The sequence below is a fragment of the Giraffa tippelskirchi genome, chromosome 10 (genome assembly GCF_054371585.1).
Source record: "Giraffa tippelskirchi isolate mGirTip1 chromosome 10, T2T-mGirTip1v1.2.pri, whole genome shotgun sequence".
NCBI lineage: Eukaryota > Metazoa > Chordata > Mammalia > Artiodactyla > Giraffidae > Giraffa > Giraffa tippelskirchi.
The window spans coordinates 63,104,356-63,123,047 of NC_137284.1; the positions used below are offsets into that span (position 1 = coordinate 63,104,356).

At 39.0% G+C, this 18,692-nt stretch overlaps 1 protein-coding gene across 3 annotated transcripts in view; it reads right to left on the bottom strand.

Annotated features, from left to right (window-relative positions):
- Window positions 1–13,271, bottom strand: part of COL28A1 (collagen type XXVIII alpha 1 chain) — a 179,204-nt gene extending 165,933 nt beyond the window's left edge. Inside the window, exons 1-5 of one of the 3 annotated variants that reach the window (XM_081531558.1) lie at window positions 13,167–13,271; window positions 9,605–9,762; window positions 8,261–8,817; window positions 1,727–1,747; window positions 49–105 (exon numbers count right to left, since the gene is read on the bottom strand). In XM_081531558.1, the coding sequence (XP_081387684.1) occupies window positions 49–105; window positions 1,727–1,747; window positions 8,261–8,817; window positions 9,605–9,725 (756 nt within the window). In that variant the 5' untranslated portion in view covers window positions 9,726–9,762; window positions 13,167–13,271. Of the gene's footprint in view, window positions 1–48; window positions 106–1,726; window positions 1,748–8,260; window positions 8,818–9,604; window positions 9,763–10,910; window positions 11,093–13,166 lie in introns of those variants that run through there. The other 2 variants (XM_081531557.1, XM_081531559.1) reach the window with 2 other exon arrangements.
- Between the last annotated feature and the right edge of the window lie 5,421 nt (window positions 13,272–18,692).

Consider the following 18,692-nt stretch of genomic DNA (forward strand, 5'->3'; position numbering starts at 1 on the left):
CTAGGACTTCCTGAGCTGACCCTAAGTTCAAAGCAGAAATATACTCACAGGAGGCCCTGGATCTCCGGGATCCCCCTTCTCACATTCACAAATCTTGCGTTCACACTAAATCAGCAATGAAACACAACATTAACACACGGTGAAATATAGCATATTAAATCTCATTCAACACATAACTAAATGGAGCACTCCCTTGAAGACACTTTACATTGAAAATTTATGGAGCTTTTGCTCTCCCTATTAAATTCTTCTAAGAAAACTCTGAGCTAGGAAGAGCCAGCTAATAAAGTATTAAATGTTGGCATGGTTAAATAAAATAGACCTCCCATTAAAAATGTATGTATTAATATAACATCTACTTGTCAGTTAAAATGAGAAAACAAACATTTTCAGTGGACTTTTGGAATTTCTGCTGTTTTTCTTCTATATAACACATCCAAGCTCAATAATATACAAATATCAAATACTGCTGTACTCAACAAAGGAAAAATTTTGACTTAAACTGTACTGTATCAATTTGAGATGCATCCTTTTCCCTATGTTCACATCTTTGAAATCAGAAGAAGTATTCTATGAGTCAGGCTTGACCAGAATGAAGCTGGTGTTTTCTGCACATGCCCTTCAGCTCTTCCAGAATGAGATGGAAGAAAACTCCAAAGACACAACCAGAGCACTTGAAGAAATGCCGTGTCACCTATACTTTTTGTGGCACAGGGGCTGGTATTGTGTGCAAAAGCCAGGGCAGCAATGACTCTGAGACACAAAGTGATTCAGAAGATTTTGACTTTGAACGCAAAGAAGTTGTAGAAATAACCAATTTAGTTTGCTTATATTTTGTCTTTTAAGTATGCACAAAAGTGATACAGGATTTAAAAATCTATATCTAAGTACATCTAAAAGGACTCTTGCCTTAAGTATAAGATGAAAAAAAGTAATTCATAAGAAGGCACTGTATCATATTTTAATTGGCAGAGAGCTTTTTTAAAATCTCTCTAAATGGCACATAAAATAGTGATGCATCTGACCATGTATAATTCAGTGAAGTATGGTTCTCTACAAGCTTTGGTTGGCTCCTAAGTATTTTATGTGATACTATTTATAAGTGTCCTCATGTTAAAGAAACAATTTCTCGAACTAAGTTCAGATGTTCTAAACCCTTTGCCCAGAAACATATGTCCAATACAGCAGTCCTCAGCAAGCTGATGGTCATCAATTGTGCTGAGTACTGTCCAACCAATATTGGCCAACTTCCTTCACCAATTGGTCTGGTGGCCACCATCAGGGAGGAGAATGAGCTCAGTCATTCATCAGGCAGCAGGGGTGACTCTGAGCACTGTACATTAGCCAGGAACACTACTTCATCCTGGCCAACTCAAGGCATACTAGAGTGGAGGACTCTTATGAGCGGTGGGTATTGAGACACAGTTAGGATGAAGGAAGCAATATCAAAGTAAGCAAAAACTGTATCATCTGCATTATCACTGATTTCTAAAACCACCCTCTAAAATCATTTAAATATTTCCTACTTTTTCTAAAATTTCCAACCTGCAGTGGATATGACAACATAAAAGAAATCAAATGGCTGCCTCAAAATAGAGCAGCTCATTTTTAAAAAGTAAGGATTTTTATTTAGTCGCACCTTACCTTCTAATGTGAATTATAATGCTGATTTGATTATGTGAGCATTTTAGAGTAATTCATAGTAATCAAAGCGTGTGGTGCTTACCTTCTTTTCAAATAAGATATCCTAGGAGGGAAGAAAGAATGAAACATTAACTCAATCCATGATTCTGCTTCCAGTTTCTTATTAGCTTTAATTATTCCCAATGGGATATGCAATTTCCAGGAAGAATAGCAATTCAGCCTTTTTAACTTTGTAAAAGCAATAAAGCCCCAGCCAACCACCCACGGAGCGCTCCGAGCCATATACTAATAGAAGACATGAAGGGTACTAACATTCATTAAAAATAATTTTTTTCTAGGAATTTCATCCTATTGCATCCCATATTTTCTCTCTTGTTCCTTTCTATCAGCTCTAGAATCTCCATAGTTTGGCTACAAGCTCAATCAGCCATAATGAGAATTTTCTCACTTTTATTTACAAAGACTTAGGCAGAGTATGCGGAGAAGGCACTGGCGACCCACTCTAGTACTCTTGCCTGGAAAATCTCATGGTCAGAGGAGCCTGGTAGGCTTCAGTCCATGGGGTCGTGAAGAGTGGGACACGACTGACCAACTTCACTTTCACTTTTCACTTTCATGCATTGGAGAAGGAAATGGAAACCCACTCTGGTGTTCTTGCCTGGAGAATCCCAGGGACGGCGGAGCCTGATGGGCTGCTGTCTATGGGGTCGCACAGAGTTGGACACGACTGACGTGACTTAGCAGCAGCAGCAGCAGCAGGCAATGTAATTGTGTATTTTCTCTTCTCTATTTTTCTATCCCTATGTGCTGTGCTGTGCTTAGTCGCTCAGTCGTGACTGACTCTTTACAACCCCCAGGGACTGTAGCCCACCAGGCTCCTCTGTACATGGGGTTTCTCCATGTAAGAATACTGGAGTAGGTTGCCATGCCCTCCTCCAGGGGATCTTCCCAACCCAGGGATCGAACCCAGGTCTCCCGCATTGCAGGCGAATTGGATTCTTTAACATCTAAGCCACCAGGGAAGACCAAGAATACTGGAGTGTGTAGCCTATTCCTTCTCCAGGGATCTTCCTGACCCAGGAATTGAACGGGGTTGTCCTGCATTACGGGCAGATTCTTTACCATCTGAGCTACCAGGGAAGCTATTTTATCCCTATACGATGTGCATTTATTGTTTAGCATTAGAACATTAATTTTAGGGTGATAACTTCATGAAATATTAATGAGCCTTAGAAGTCAGTGTGGTCCAGTGGCTCCTTCTGTCATAAAGAAACTTGAGACACAGTGCTTTGACTTGCCCAAGGTCACACTCTTGGGCTGAGCTACCTGACCAAGCTGAGCACTATTTCCTACTTAATCACACAGAGATGAATTAGCCAGAATATTTTTCAGAACTACTGTCAATTCATAATTTTAGAGAAATTCACAATGTGGTTTTTGTCAGACCCTTAGGCCTCACTACCCCACTCCAGTTCAATGGGGTATTACTACCTGGAAAGTATACTGAAGATCATGTCTGAATCAGTGGACACAAGCTATGTTTACAGATAGAATTATTACTCTCTGAAGGAAGAATTTATGTGTCAAATTAATGCCTTATGACTGAATCTGAGGGGTAGTTCACAGATGCTAAAATAGAAAACAGAAGCAAAAAGCACTCGAATATTTGTTGCAAGTTGTTAAAAATAAAGAATGTAATGAGGAAGCTAAAGATAAGTCAGAGTTGTATCTTTACAGAAGACTCTGCATCCTTTTAGTTTTGTTTTTACTCTATGTTTATTTTTATACAAATGAATTGTTTAGAGAAGATATAGCAACATGCTTTAAGTAGCTCTGGTGATTTAATCAGAGCAAAATTTAGGCTAGGAATTAAGTGTCATCTAGGGTTTTCATCCTGTTTCCACCATTATCTAGCCACCTGACCATGGGCAAGTCATATAATCCCTCCCGTTCGTTTTCCACATCTATAAAGCAAAGAAGCTTGACCCCATGGTCTTGGGAGCTGTCCAACTCTGACTACAGACCCTACCTACCAAAATCAGCATCTCAACTATGCTCTCTTTCTCTCGCCCTACCCCAGTGATTTTAAATTACTAGACAAAGTAAACCCAGGCTGAAAGCAGATGAGATACTTGTGTCTTTAAGAACTAGTAGGTCATGTGGACAATGGAAACTCAGCTAAACTGACAATTTTAGTGTAAAACAGCATTATCCTCTCCAGAATATTTGGCTATGCCTAGAGAGTTGAAATCTACATGCTTTACCTCTAGGCTGCCCAGGACAAGTCCTGGCTTCCACCTGTGATCCTGACATACTTTCCAGACACACCCTAGAGAAATTCTTGCATAGTTCAGCATTCACTGTTTTTTATAGTGAAAAATTTGAAATAAAATATCCATCAATAACATAATGGATCAATAAGCAAAATACCACTCAGCAGTTAAAATCAATGTATTGAATTTATATATTTTAACAGATAAATTTCCTAAAAAGTTGAATGAAAAAGAAAGTTGAAGATGAATGCCTAGAACATGATCCGAATTGTGAAAATATTTAAAATATACATCAGAAACTTGGTTTCCTCTGAGAGGGAGAGAAGGAAAAGAAATCTGAAAGAGAGGCAACAAAGCAACTAATAATTCAAGTCAGATTGCAATATTTGAAAATAGCTACTGAAATAAAGAAAAAATCAAAGTTTTGTCCCTTTATCACCTTTTTATACTAAGCAATATCCTTATCAATTTCAAACTCATGAATTTAGCCACTAGTGCGGCAGATGTGTGATTTTACACTTTTTTAGCTTTTCCTTTGAAAATTCAATTTCGCCTTTGCCACATTACCCTTTAAATGTATGTGCCAGGAGGCTTAAAAGCTGTAACAACGCAACTAATTATTTTTGGAACTCATTGGCTTTTGTGTTTGCTTGAATTTATATTTCCGTGGAAACAAAAATGGACCCAAACCACACAATAGATAACACTGTTTCAAACAAGAACAAAGCTGCATTCCCTAAGGGCACTTGTAGTCCATAAGCCCCAGTGATAGAGGACACCGCACAGCAAGCTGTGTGGGAAGGAGAGCCTAGATTTGGCGGGCAGAGGAGGAGGAATAGGATGGTTTCTTGGAATTGGTTGGTCTTCTGTATGATTTTGAATAAAGGAATGCAAAGGACCAACTCATTAATGGAATGTTGTTCTATATGTCAAAGTTGATAAGGAAAAAAGGCATAAAGACCAATGTGGGCAATCAGACAAAGGAAGCACTGAGGAGGGACATTTTTAAACAGTGGACAGAGCTGGAGGCTTGGAGAGTAGTAAGACATTTGCTTAAGCAGAGAGGCAGGCCATGTGGAGAACAGTTGGGAGAACGTGGTCAAAGCCCGAGGGAAGGGCATGTTCAATGAAAGTCTAGGTGGATACTGTGATTTAAATGAAAAAGTATAAATAGAGAAAGGACCTCATCAGAGCAAAAAGAAGGGGCATTTTATTGACAGAGTCAGAGTTTTATGATGGTAGATATGTGGGAGAAAAAGAAGTCTAGATTGGAATTGCCAATTTTGTGAGTGACCATGAGGTCAATGCTCTGAGAAGGGAACAGAGAAAATGTGAGGAAGGTGCCAAAGTTACTAGCATGACAGCAGATGGGATGAGAATAAAGAACTTGGTAGGCAAGGATTACAAATTCTATGACAAAAATAATATTTGCAACTTAATATAGCAGAAGAATAGCCATTATCAAATCTCAGAGAATAGAAATAAGGCTCTAAACAGAGGAGGCCTTGAAAAACTGGGAAGTGGACCATCCTAATAAATTAATGAAGCCTAGGATTCTAAAGATGATACAGAAATGATGAAGTTGATCCCTTCTTGCTCTGTGAGGGAGAAGATGCACTAAATTAATGTTTTTCTCAGTACTCTCCAAATAAAGAGACCAATTTGTTACAACTGTTATTCCCATGAAGACTTTTTTTAAAGTTTAATGTCAAAGGTAATAAAGAATTTTTTTTAATATCCACATACTCTCTCTTGCTCTTTTAAAGGACCAAGTAATATATCCAGAAGGTTGGTTTGAATGTGTTTCTTTAGGGTTCAGTACTGTTCTGTAAATCATAATAAAACCGAAACACGAATATTTTCTTTTTGGAATCATCAGGTCTCTCTTGGGTAATTTAGAACTAAATTGTTTTCAGGGGTTCTTACATGATACTCCCTGATAGAGGTGCCAAGGAACATGCCATGATTCCTTGATTTGTCTGGGCTCCTGCAAAATCTATTCACTGTGTACACGCCTGTCTATAAATTCAACCAAAGTCTACTCTGCAATGAAAAGAATAAACTGACAATACAAAAAACAGCCCAAATGAATTTCAGAATCATTATACTGGGAGTATGAACCTGACACAAAAAGAGCACACATGATGTGAGCTTGTTTATATAAAATTCTAGAAGATGTGCACTAATTTAGGATGGCAAGTCAGGTCAGTAGTATCTCAGGAACAAGGGATGCATATATTGCAAAGAGGCATAAGGTAACTTTTAGAGATGATGGAAATGTTCCGTATCCTATTTGCGTTGGTGGTTTCATGGGTGAATACATCTAGAAAAACTCACAGAATTTTGCACTTTAAGTAGATGAAGGTTTGTACTTATACATAAGTAACTTATTTTTTTTAAGTCAACTTCATGATTATTTCAAAATAAAAAGTTTAAAAATTGAACTACAGATGTAATAGAAACAGATTAGATAAGGACTTTTTCAAATAGTCTGAGCAAAAGTCCAGTTTTGCTTCCTAGACAGTGGCCATTTGAAACATTGATACTTAGTATATATCTCTTTGGAAAACCGGATGAGCTGTTTGGATCCTGCAATTTGTTTGGAAAGCAGCACCTCCTTCTAAGAAATGGCTTGTTTACAGAGCTTCCATCTGAACAAACAAGCTGAAATCAGAGGATGCTACGGAAAAGCAGAGTCATGAGGATGCTTGGTCATTTTTCAGTTTCCCCAGAAACAGTTTTGCTTCGGATGTACTGCCAAGAGCCTGTGCTCTCAGTTGGGCAGGAGTTCTTAGCCAGGCTGTGTTTGGAGGGAGTATGAACCTCCTGAGCTGACACATCTGGCCAAACAAGGAGCTGCCTGTCCTGTGTCTTCTCCAAGCAGCAACAGGTGACTCATTATCACAGCCCCAGGGTTCTTTCCTGCACATGCTGGAAACTTCTGTCTCATTCAGTGATGAGGACTCAAATTAGGCACAGGCAGGGCTAGGCAGTTAGCTTGACACCCCTGCACGTTCCTGTTCCTGCAGAAGAGATGCTCACGTAAGCATTCACCGCAGGTACCTGGGGCTGAGCCCATCCTCCGAGGTCTAGGCAGAACTGCCTCCTCATCTTCCCCTAATGCCCAAGTTTCGGAAGGCTAAGAACAGCAGTAGATTTTGGAGGAGGGATGTTTCTTAACTGTCAGGGAATTTTTGCTTGAGAAAACCTTTAAAAGAATTACTGTCTTCTCTCTCAATGTAGCTTTACAGGGTCAAGCATGCAGACTCTGGGGTCTTTGCCTGGCCTTAAATTTTCAACTATAAAATGGAGATAATAAGAGTACCTACATCATAAGATTGTTGTAAACATTGAATAAAATAAAATATATAAAGCACTCAGAGCAATGCCTAATACACAGCACTCAAGACATAATCACTATGATTTAGGTAAGAAAAACTCAGCGGCTCGTGCTAAAAACAACTGAGAGTAACAAAATCAAAGTAATGTTGGGAAAAAGAATTGAGAGAAGGGACAAAAGGAGCAAGACAATCTCTGAAAGACGGCCTGAGGTTTTTTCAGTCGATAGAAAAGAGCCATATGAAGTACTCAGGACCTAAAGGACACATCAGCCTAGCCCTCTTGTCAAGAATTTTTTTTAAATCAGTATTTTTAAGAAAATTAATTTTTGACACTTAACAAATCAACCGCTTATCTCCAGGAGTTCCTCCTTGAGAAATGTGGTGAAGAGGAATTTTGTTTTGATTGCTTTGCCCTGTGTTCTCCCTAGCAGCGAGGAAGGGTTCTTACAACCAATAAAGAAAAGCAGTGATACCGCCAATCGTGACTTAAAATTAGATGATCTTCTTAACACCTAAGAAGCAAGGAGATAAATTTTCAAAATGGAAGTCTGTGACCTTCACTTGAGCATAATATGGCAAATGATGAGACAGAGGGTCAAAAAATATTTCTGCACAAGTGGAATGGGAAAAAAAGAATTGAATACAAATATGGCAGATTGCAGTTTGACCACAAACCGAATATAAGTCAGCAGTGTTCACTGAGCCCAGGATGCACAAACAGGAGTCCCAGATGGATGATTGGAAATGAATCCTTCCAAAATCTTCAGCATTGGCTGATAGTAAAGTTAGGAATGCAATTTCAGAGAATTAGCCTGGTACCTCCCCAGTTTATGTGGTGAAAACTGTCAAGAATGTAGAGACACATCAGAAAGATTCTTTCCATTTCAAAGGTAGGTTTTTTTCCCTTTCATCTTTTTGATCTATTATCCTTTCAGAATTTGTGAACAAATTATCAGCATTATAATAAGAAATATATATAAAATCAACACATTAGGTACCTACCAGGCGATCCTGAATTTTGTCTACAAGGGTTGAATCATTCAACAGTAGAATGGGTACACTGGGTAAATCCCCAGATATCAAGCGCAGTTTGGTTTCATTGACTATAGTAGAAAGTCCAATGGTGATAAATAATATTCCTGCAGTTCTGGCATCTTCAGAAATACTTTGAACATCTGGATTCTTTGGATGGTCAATGCCATCAGTCATCAGCACAGCCACTTTCACGCCATCCTTACGCCCTTCTCTCTTAAGTAGCCTCGTGGCATTGGCAATGGCATAATAAGAGAAAGTACCTTGCCCAATGAAATTCATAGACTTGACCCTCTGTTTAAAAGTCTGTAGATCTTTCCAGGAGGAAAAAGGTGGATAAATTTGGACAGAGCTGCTAAACTGAAGGGCTGCCAGTTTGATGTCATATTTCAAGGAGCCAACTGGGGTCAACTGAAATATCTTGTCACTCAAGCTACCCACAAAATCTTTTTGTTTGTCAAAGAGAAAAATTTTGGAACTTTCAGAGCTGTCCACGATGAAGACAAGATCTATGAAGCACATGGAGTCTGAAATAGAGCATATAGGTTAGGCAGCATCCTTGTCCCCACTTGTAAAACAACTTTGCATAAGGAAAGCCCTGAGGCGTGTGGTCTGAATTGCTGATTTCCAAGAGGAGGAGGAAGTAAAAAAGAGAGGCACCTTGGAGATCAGGCTTACATTGTAAATAACTAAATCTCTTTCCAAGTCTTCAAATTCTCTTCCTCTTCTAAAATCAGGCAAATCAAAAGCAAACAAAATACCATATATTCTGAGCATCTTCCCAAGGTAAAACTTACTTAAAGTGAGAGGAAAAGAAAGTGCATTGTAGTTTAGAAATTCAACAAACACTAGGCAAAGTTGTCTAGAAGTAAATAATACTCTGCCTCATTCTCAGATTGTGTGAAATATTGGTGAGGCCCTGTCTTGTTTGGGTGCAATTGTTTTTTTTAACATTTTTTAAATCAAGGGAGAAAATGACTGGACGCATCGCATTGCAGCAGTGGTGAGGGACAGAGAAACCTAATAGTGAGAACTGAAGGTTGAATCCTAGCTCTGTGACTTGCTAGTTAATTTGCCTGCAGCCTCAAGCATGCCACTTCACCCTCTGGGCCTCAGTTTCTTTATCTATGTGAGTGGCATTCTCTGTTGTGCCCATTTAAGTATGCTCTGTAAGTATGTAAGGTGCCTTATGATCATATCACATATATACATAAATATGTGGTTTGCTGTTTATACCAAGTGCTATTTGGAAAAATCCATATTAGGGTTTTAAGAAACTAAAACTAACAAAGATAAAACAAAACATTTTTTTACCCTGGAGATTTTTCCTTGTGAGTAAATTGATCTTTGAGCCTTTCTTTCTTTGTCCATATATTGCTTGACTCATAAAAGCTGGCAAAAGCAGGAGACACAGGACAAAATGTCTGTTCCACATTATGATGGATGGTGAAAAATCATCTGCCGTGTAGCACCTTTAATTTAAAAAATCAGTTATAAATACTTTAATAAGATATAGAGTTTGCTATTTTTAATTTGAAGCCCGTAAAATTGAAAGCTGGCATGTGGAAAGAGAAAAGAGTTTTTCATTCATATTTATGGAGAATTATCCACATGGAGATTTTTAAAGTTTCTAATCTAAATAAATCACGGTGACACAACCAAATATCTATTAATGAATATTTTTGTATATTCAAAGAATTACATCCAAGTAGTCTGAATTTCCCATTATATTATGGGGAGCAGGAGAGGGGAGAGCTATTTAAAAACATTTCAGTCCCACTCTACATGATGATTGTGTTTCAATCACAGGGTCTGTTTGACATTTCCACATTCTCCAAGGTAGTATCAGATTGCTACAAGGTTGTTTTCTCCATTTTCATTATAACTAACTCCTGACCATGCCAATATTTTTACAGGGTTGTAGAGAGCCACCACGATTTCAGTCTTAATATTACACGCACAATTTCAGTGAGTTCAGAGGTCGTCAAAAATTGAATTGCCCTTCTATTTCCACAGAAACCCATTTTCTACATTTACTTTGTTAAATTCATCTCCACTGGAGTTTCAAGCTGTCCTACAGCTGCATATCCAGTCAGTCAAAAGAGTATAATAGCAAAACAAACAAACAAAAAAAACAGATTTGCTAAGTGTTAGCTAGAAGAACTACTGGACAGAAATAGGACTTGAAATCAGGAAGCAATCCCCTCTGAAAGGCCCTGTGAAACTATTTTCCCGGGTAGATTAAAATATAAACCTGTATTTAAATCTTCAGCAATCTTCAGCACTCGGTAAGCCCAGCTATGTACCAAATGCCTTTAGAAGCCACAGACTTCCTTGGCAAAAGAAGACTCATGTGTGGCTAGCTCAGTATACCTGAGAATGGAAGTAAGGCTTATTTTGAACCCTATGTTTTGCGTGGTTTGGAAATGCTTGCCAGCTTGAAGTGTATAGACTTGAGAAGTTCTGGAAAAAGAATCACACTTTGCTTCTTTGGCACCTTGCCTTCAGGGAATGGTAAACTGGGAAATCATGAGCATGATTTTTTCCGGACTCTGAATGGGTGGGGGGTGGGGGGTGGAAATACATGCTAAGGCAGTAAGGAATGAGATGGGAGACTGACTTCTTCATACATGCCAGATGGAGAAGCCCCAACAAGAAGCAAAGCTATCGGATTGAGGATGAATCAGTGGAGGGCTCCATGCCATAGTCTGCTCCTCGAATAGCCTTGATTAGCGGGAAGCTTATTAAGCTGACTTGGTATCAGTATGACCAAGTGTGTGTCCTGTGTGTGCTTAGTCGCTCAGTCATGTCCAACTCTTTGTGACCTCATGGACTATAGCCCACCAGGCTCCTCTGCCCATGGAATTCTCCAGGCAAGAATACTAGAGTGGGTTGACATTCCCTTCTCCAGGGGATCTTCCTAACCCAGGGGTCAAAACCATGCATCCTGTATTGCAGGCAGATTCTTTACTATCTGAGCCACCAGGGAAGCCCCATATCTCTTGGCATTTGCCTCAAATGCATTGACCAAATGTTAACTGCTCTTCAGACCAGGTATGCTAAGATTTGGACACGACTGAGCGACTTCACTTTCACTTTTCACTTTCATGCATTGGAGAAGGAAATGGCAACCCACTCCAGTGTTCTTGCCTGGAGAATCCCAGGGATGGGGGAGCCTGGTGGGCTGCCGTCTATGGAGTCGCACAGAGTCGGACACGACTGAAGAGACTTAGCAGCAAGCAGCAGCAGCAGGTATTAAAAGGGACTTCCCTGGAAGCTCAGATGGTAAAGAATCTGCCTGCAATGCAGGAGACCCGTGTTTAGTCCTTGCATCAGGAAGATCCCCTGGAGAAGAGAATGGCTACCCACGCCTGCATTCTTGCCTGGAGAATCCCACAGACAGAGGAGCCTTGTGAGCTACAGTCATTGGGATCGCAAAGAGTCAGACATGACTGAGTGGCTAACACTTTCACATTTTCACATTCAAAGCTGTGTAGCAAAATGCAGCCGCTGTTACATTTTCAGAGGGGGGAAAATGTATAACATCATGTCCCTGGTATTACAGATGATTTCTTTCTTTTGTTGACTCTTGTACTTAAAGAAGTCCTCAGAAGTTCTGGAAATAAGAGGCTGAAATTTTAATTTCATTGAGAACAAGAGAGATTTTACAAGCTTGTAGCTTGTAGATCAAGACAACTCTTCAAAAACCTAAAGAATGGGATTCCCATGCAGGATCCTGAGATGAAAACCACTATTTCTCTTATTTGCAGGCCTCATTTTGAGCTTCGGAAATGCTGGCTTTGAATAGGTATCTTTCCCTTAAGCTAGGCACTTGCTCAAACAGTTTGTTGACGTGTAATTATGAATTCATAACTAAAGCTATATATATATATATATATATGTATGTATATATATATAATGTTCCCTAACACAACTGATTCATTAGCAATAATCACAACATCTCATACTTTATTACTATTTGTTCTGACATTTTTATTTAGTTCTCCCAAACCAAAGTCATGCTGTTGCTTTCCGATATTAGCCAGAGAACACCCTTACACTTTCTCTAGTTTTTCAGTTCTACTATCATCCTGAAATCTTATTAGTTTAATATCTTAAGAGCCCACTCATTTTGGATCCCTTTTGTCATGTTTTATTTTGCCTCAGTTTTTAATACTTCCCACCTTTCTCTCATTTAGATGTCATATACAAGCAAAATATTCTGGGAATTTCAGGGAAAAATTTCAGGGAAAAGGAGTCATTAGTTGAATAAAGGAAATATAAACCTCTGTGCTTACTACAGTTTGCATTTATAAATGTAGAAACAATTGTTACCGTTAATCAAATGCCATAGTTTTGGCTTTTTTGTGTGAAATTTATTTGGAGTAAATATCAGGATCAATAAATCCAAGAGAACTTATATTTTATGACTTTTTGGAAATAACATTATCTTTCAGCTAAGTTTACTAATTTTATTCACAATATTTGCATCTCATTTGTTTTGCCATGAAGATAAAGTGACCAGATACTTTATCCAAATCGCTAAACTTACTGTGTTATAAAGCATTCTGCAGTGAATACTGAGTTATAAAAATGTGTCCAAATTAAGAAAAAGATGTCCCAAAAGATATTAACAGTATAACAATGCTACAGAGTAGGCTATAGATTAAAAATCAATTTTAAAATAGCTTTAAAATTTACATTTATACATTTTAACAATTATTATTTCCCTGATAATATAATTAAAGTAATAACAAAGGATAAAAAAATTGATAAGCTTTCTTCACATAATAAATATGTAAACTGTTTATTCTTCCACAGTTCCTAGATGTCTGAACTGATTTCCAGTGATTAAAACAAAACAGTCATGTCTTACCTTATAAAGTTTATCAAACAGGAATTAAAGACTGGTTAAGCAAATGCCAACAGCAAGGACCATTGCTGAGGATGGAGCTGACTATTTGATATTGTTCTGTTCTGTGGGAAATAAAAATTGTCTTTGCTTTTAGATCTTTTGTAATTCTCTACTCATGTTTTTTAGACTAAATTAAAGCAAGAGTGGCTAGGCATTTGGCCAGGGTGCAAGATCTGGGTGGGATCAGTGAGTAATTTAAAGGAGCAGTGCCTTTCATAATAAGTCTGTGCTTTCCAGGCTGTTGTAAAAATAACTTGGGCAGATTTTCTACAGTTTAGGCATTTATTGACAGCCTGCCTTTGTTTGTCAGGCCATGTCCTCTTTCTGGTCCTTTGCCCGGGAGTTGCTCTGTAAGATACTGTTTCTGAAGAGCTCTGTGAAGGAGGATAAATCATACCAGCTTGAGTGTGCATGCTAAGTCGCTTCAATCGTGTCCGACTCATTGTGATCCCATGGACTGTAGTCCACCAGGCTCCTCTGTCCATGGGACTTCCCAGGCAAGAACACTGAAGTGGGTTCCCACTTACTTCTCCAGGGGATCTTCCCATCCAGGGATTGAACCTGCATCTCCTGCATTGCAGGGGGATTTTAGTGACTGTAATTATAGAGTTAGGATTCCAAAGATAACAAGGTCTTGTTGTTGTTGTTTAGTCATTAAGTTGTTTCAAATCTTTGTTACCCCATGGACTGTAGCCTACCAGGCTCCTCTGTCTGTGGGATTTCCCAGGCAAGAATACTGGAGTGAGTTTCCGTTCCTCTGTCCAGGGGACTTTCCCAGCGCAGACTCAGATGCAAATCTGGTTTTTCAACAGAGACAATGGGTTGATAATTATTGAAGATAGGCAATGAGCATATTAAAGTTTGTGATTCTAGTCTTTTAACATTTGTGATTTTTGAAAAGTTTCATAATTAAATATATAGACTATTGTATAGAATTATTCCTGCTTCTATCTCTCACATGGGGACCTCAGTTTCCCACTTATGAAATGAAGGAGGGAATTTAATTATTTATCAAGGGTCTATCAAACTGTAACATGACAAGGAGAGTTACAATGGTCAATATTCTGAGGTCTCTGTCCAGGAAAGGTGATCCCTGTAGTCATTCCATTCTCTTTTTGTCCTATTTTCTACCTGTAGTTACAGCCCATATTATTAATAAATCAATATTTGTCAGTGCAAAACATATTGCCAAGAAGCCACTCGACCCCTACACATCTTACAGCAGGTTTCTCTACAGACCGCCTCAAGGGTCGGGAAGAGCAAGATGATCAAAGAAAGCAATAGGAGTGTTCATGTTATAATTTAGAATCAGCTTTCTTAGGAAGACATTTTAACATTTTATCTCTGCTTATAGTGACAGTAATAGCTTCCATTCCATGAACTCTTTACCAGGTGCCAGGCACTGGGCTAAGTGCTAGGCACTGGGCTAAGTGCTTCACACACATTATGGGACTTAACCCTCCAAAAGCAAACCATCTGCTCATTGTAAGGGCTGCAGGGGTTTGCATTTTGCAGATAAAGGATGTAGAGAAAGAAAGGAGCTCACTAACTTGCCCATGGTCATACTAATGCTAGAGAATACCAGAATGGGATCTTAACTCAGATCTCTCTGATTCCTGAGGCCGCATCATTAAGTTTGACATCCATGTGAAATGTGAACATTTTCTTTGCTTCCTCACTGCGTAGCAGGTTTTGAGGAACTAAGAAAGTTTTGTAGGACTTTGGTAATAGAAAAAAGGAAATAGTGGATATATCACAGAAGTAACAGTGAAATGACCTAGGAAGCAACTGCATATATATCTTAAATAGCCTGTAGATGGTAGCCACATGTTTCACTTTTGTGAGATGAGAGTCATGGATCAAGGAAGTGGCAGTACTTCAGAAGATCAGCTCTTTTTCCTAGGGTAGGTTAACAACTTGCAGAAAAATAATACCTCAAGGTTGCAAATATGTGACTCCTGAGGTGAAGATGGACTAGACCTCCTGCTTTAGAACTGCTCTGATTGAAATAAGTGAGGGGTCAGAACCCTGCCTACTCATTCATTTCCCCTCTGCACCCCAAAGGCAGATGTGCTTAGTCACTCAGTCATGTCCAACTCTTTGTGACCCCATGGACCATATCCCACCAGGTTCCTTCATCTATGAGGTTCTCCAGGCAAGAATGTTAGTGTGGGTAGCCATTCCCTTCTCCAAGTGATCTTCCCAACCCAGGGATCAAACCTGGGTCTCGTGCATTGCAGGCAAATTCCTTACCATCTGAGCCACCAGGAAAGCCCACCTCAAAGGCAGATAGGGTACCTCAAACCTAACGTTTTCTGCCTTTCACTCTCAAGTGTGGAAATCACAGCTAAGTTGACTGGATAGATGACTCAATAAAACAAAAATCTTGTGTTCTGTTCATTTATATAAAGCAATTCGATTTGTAACCAGAGAAACAATGCACAAGGGTCCATTAACAAAGCAATCTTAACCCTAAAGGAGGGTCTTGAATTGGTACACACACAGACCAGATAAAGAGGCAGAGATAACAAGCATGACTAGAGCAAGGCAACTTGGAGTCCAGCCCTTCTGACAGCTGGTCTGCAGCAAAGTCTTTATACAGAATGATAACACGCTATTTTTGCTATTACTGCTGCGGGTGGCCTAAGTAAATACCCCATAAATACTTGTTGAATGAATGATAATTAGAAGTAGTTTTCACGCATTCATCAATCACTTGAGAATCATGATACAATAGATTGCTCTCCTTCAAAGCACTGCTAGACAGGAAATCTTTTTTGAATTTTTTTAATTTGTTGAAATATTCAACCATACAGAACCTGTGTTGGTTGTGTTTGTTTTGGTACCAATGCCAACGTGTCCATTTCAACAGTGATGATATTTTAGGGTCCAAGGATCATTTAAAAGGATCCAAAACCTGAGATGACTTGTGTATATTGGAAGGTGTTATCTGCCTGGGGTTACAGAAACACCAAAAGGGCTAGTAACCTATCAGAACAGACTTGTCTCATAGTTGCACATCTGGACCAAGACCAAGGTATAATTTAGTGTTTCACAGTCTTCTAATTTCACCTACCTCCCAGGCTGCTCATGCACAGTAGAAAAGAACATTTTCAGCTGATAAAGGGGAAACCACTGTCCTTCTTACCCAATTTGGAGAAGTTGGTCCTTAGCAGTCTGTTTTCTTCAATATGAAATGTTGATACAGTAGAATATCTAACACTTGTCCCAAAGCTCTGAAGGTTCTGTGATTTGTTATCTTTCTTGACTCCAACTTGATGGACACGAGTTTGAGTAAGCTCTGGAAGTTGCTGATGGACAGGGAAGCCTGGCATGCTGCAGTCCATGGGGTCGCAAAGAGTCAGACCCAACTGAGCGACTGAACTGAACTGAACTTGAGTCCAAAAGTGTAACAGATACTCTCTCATGTCATTCACCATAAATTAGAAAGACACCCAAATGGTATTGGTCTATTTATTAACTAAGAGAAGGATTCAAAGCATTCAATGACAAGGAAGTGAACATTATCCTTGATAATAAAATGTAGGAATTGTGCCATCTCTTACGTCTGGAGCAGCATGGCTGCTCCATCTACATTTTTCTACATCTACATTAACATCCATCTACATTGTTTTTTCTTTTTTAAAAAATTTATTTCTTAATTGGAGGGAAATTGCTTTATGCTGCTGTGTTGGTTTCTGCCATACAGCAACGTGAATCAGCCATAATTATACATATATCCCCTCCCTCTTGAGCCTTCCTCCCCTCCCCTCACCCCAGCCCTCTAGGTCACCACAGAGTGCCAGGCTGGCCCCCCTGTGTTATATAGCAACTTCCCACTAGCCATCTATTTTGCACATGATAGTGTATATATCAATGCTCCTTTCTTTATTCATCCCATCCTCTCCTTCCCCTGCTGTGTCCACAATTTAAAAAAAATTTTGTTTATTTTTATTTGGCTGTGTCAGGTTTTTGTTGCTGCGAGTGGGAACTTCTGTTGCAGTGCAGGGTTTCTTTCTAGTTGTGGTGCCTGGGCCCCGTTGCCCCGAGGCATGTGGGATCTTAGTTCCCTGACCAGGGATGGAACACATATCATCCTCACTGGAAGGTGACTCCTTAACACTGGACCACTAGGGAAGTCCCCACAATTTTTCTTGTATTATTTACTCTCTTATATATCTATCTGTCTATCTGTCTATCTTGATTTATTATTTGTCACTTGATCTCCAGCTTGAGTCACATATACAAGAGGGTCCTAGAACCCAGGGGCAGCATAAATCCTCATTGCACCAATTTTATGACTGTGAAAATCTTTCTCTAAAAATTTCCTTCAACATTCATATTGTCTCTTTCTGTACTATTTGTTCTTTACTAAGAGCAGATTTCTTATGACAAAACAATCAGGGTGCTATCTGGAAATTTTTACAGTTTTCCTTTCTAAGAAATACCTGAAAGTGTATAGGTCTTACTATCTCATAGGTTTGAATGTCCAAGTTTAAAAAAAAAATTATTCCCTTCAGTGAACATAGAAGTCTTAACTTTTTCGTGCAGAATCCACCCAAAAAGAGAAATATAGGATCTACTACCTAAGCTTTGACCAAAGTCTGCTTTTTTAATGGGGAAAGTATTTTCTGTTTTTCATTCGGCTGGTTTTATTTTCAGGTGTTAGAAAGTGTGTTGTTATCTTTGTGAATCCTTCCATTTCTCCACTAGATGGTAGTTAGACTTTTCTTGTACTGAGGATAGATAGTAGCATCAAATCTCAGAACCAGGAGGAAACTTTGAGACCACTTTCATTTAATTCTTCCATTTCACAGGTGATAAGATGGAGGGCAGGTGTTGAGACCTATCCAAAGATCATCCCGTGAGATAGTGAGGGAATAAGTTTAGATCTTTGTACATTAGCCAGCCATCTTTCCTTGTCCCTAAATACCCCCAGAAGGTCTCTAGGCCTTTGTATAGAGCAGGAGAAAAAGGAGGCTGTTATTTGGCCAACAATTTATGTTTCATAAATGTGGATTTTTCCTTTAGTAAGAACTGGCTCAGGGCAAATTATCATGGACTAAATTCCAGCACATAATGAGTCTCATCTCTCACTGTATATCTTCATTCCTGAGTCATCAAGAGTAATGAACACCATTTCTGAGGGCTCGGAGTGGAAGAACTTTCTCGTCTTGGTTTGGGCAGGGTTGCCAGAGTAGCCTTGGATTGTTACAATGATTTGAATAAACTGTGGTGCATATTATGGATACCTGATCAAAATAAAGCTAGTGATATCATCACTTGTATGAGTAATAAGTTATAGAAACTCAACACCCACATGAGTTTTCTACTCAGTCCATTTTGGGATTTCGTAAGAACATTCAACAAACAAAGTTTTTCAAATAAATCAACCAAACTCCTGGAACTAAAGTGTCTTAAGAACATTAAGTAACTTTTTTCATATTATGTCAATCTATTACATTGTGGTTCACACAACAATGTCCC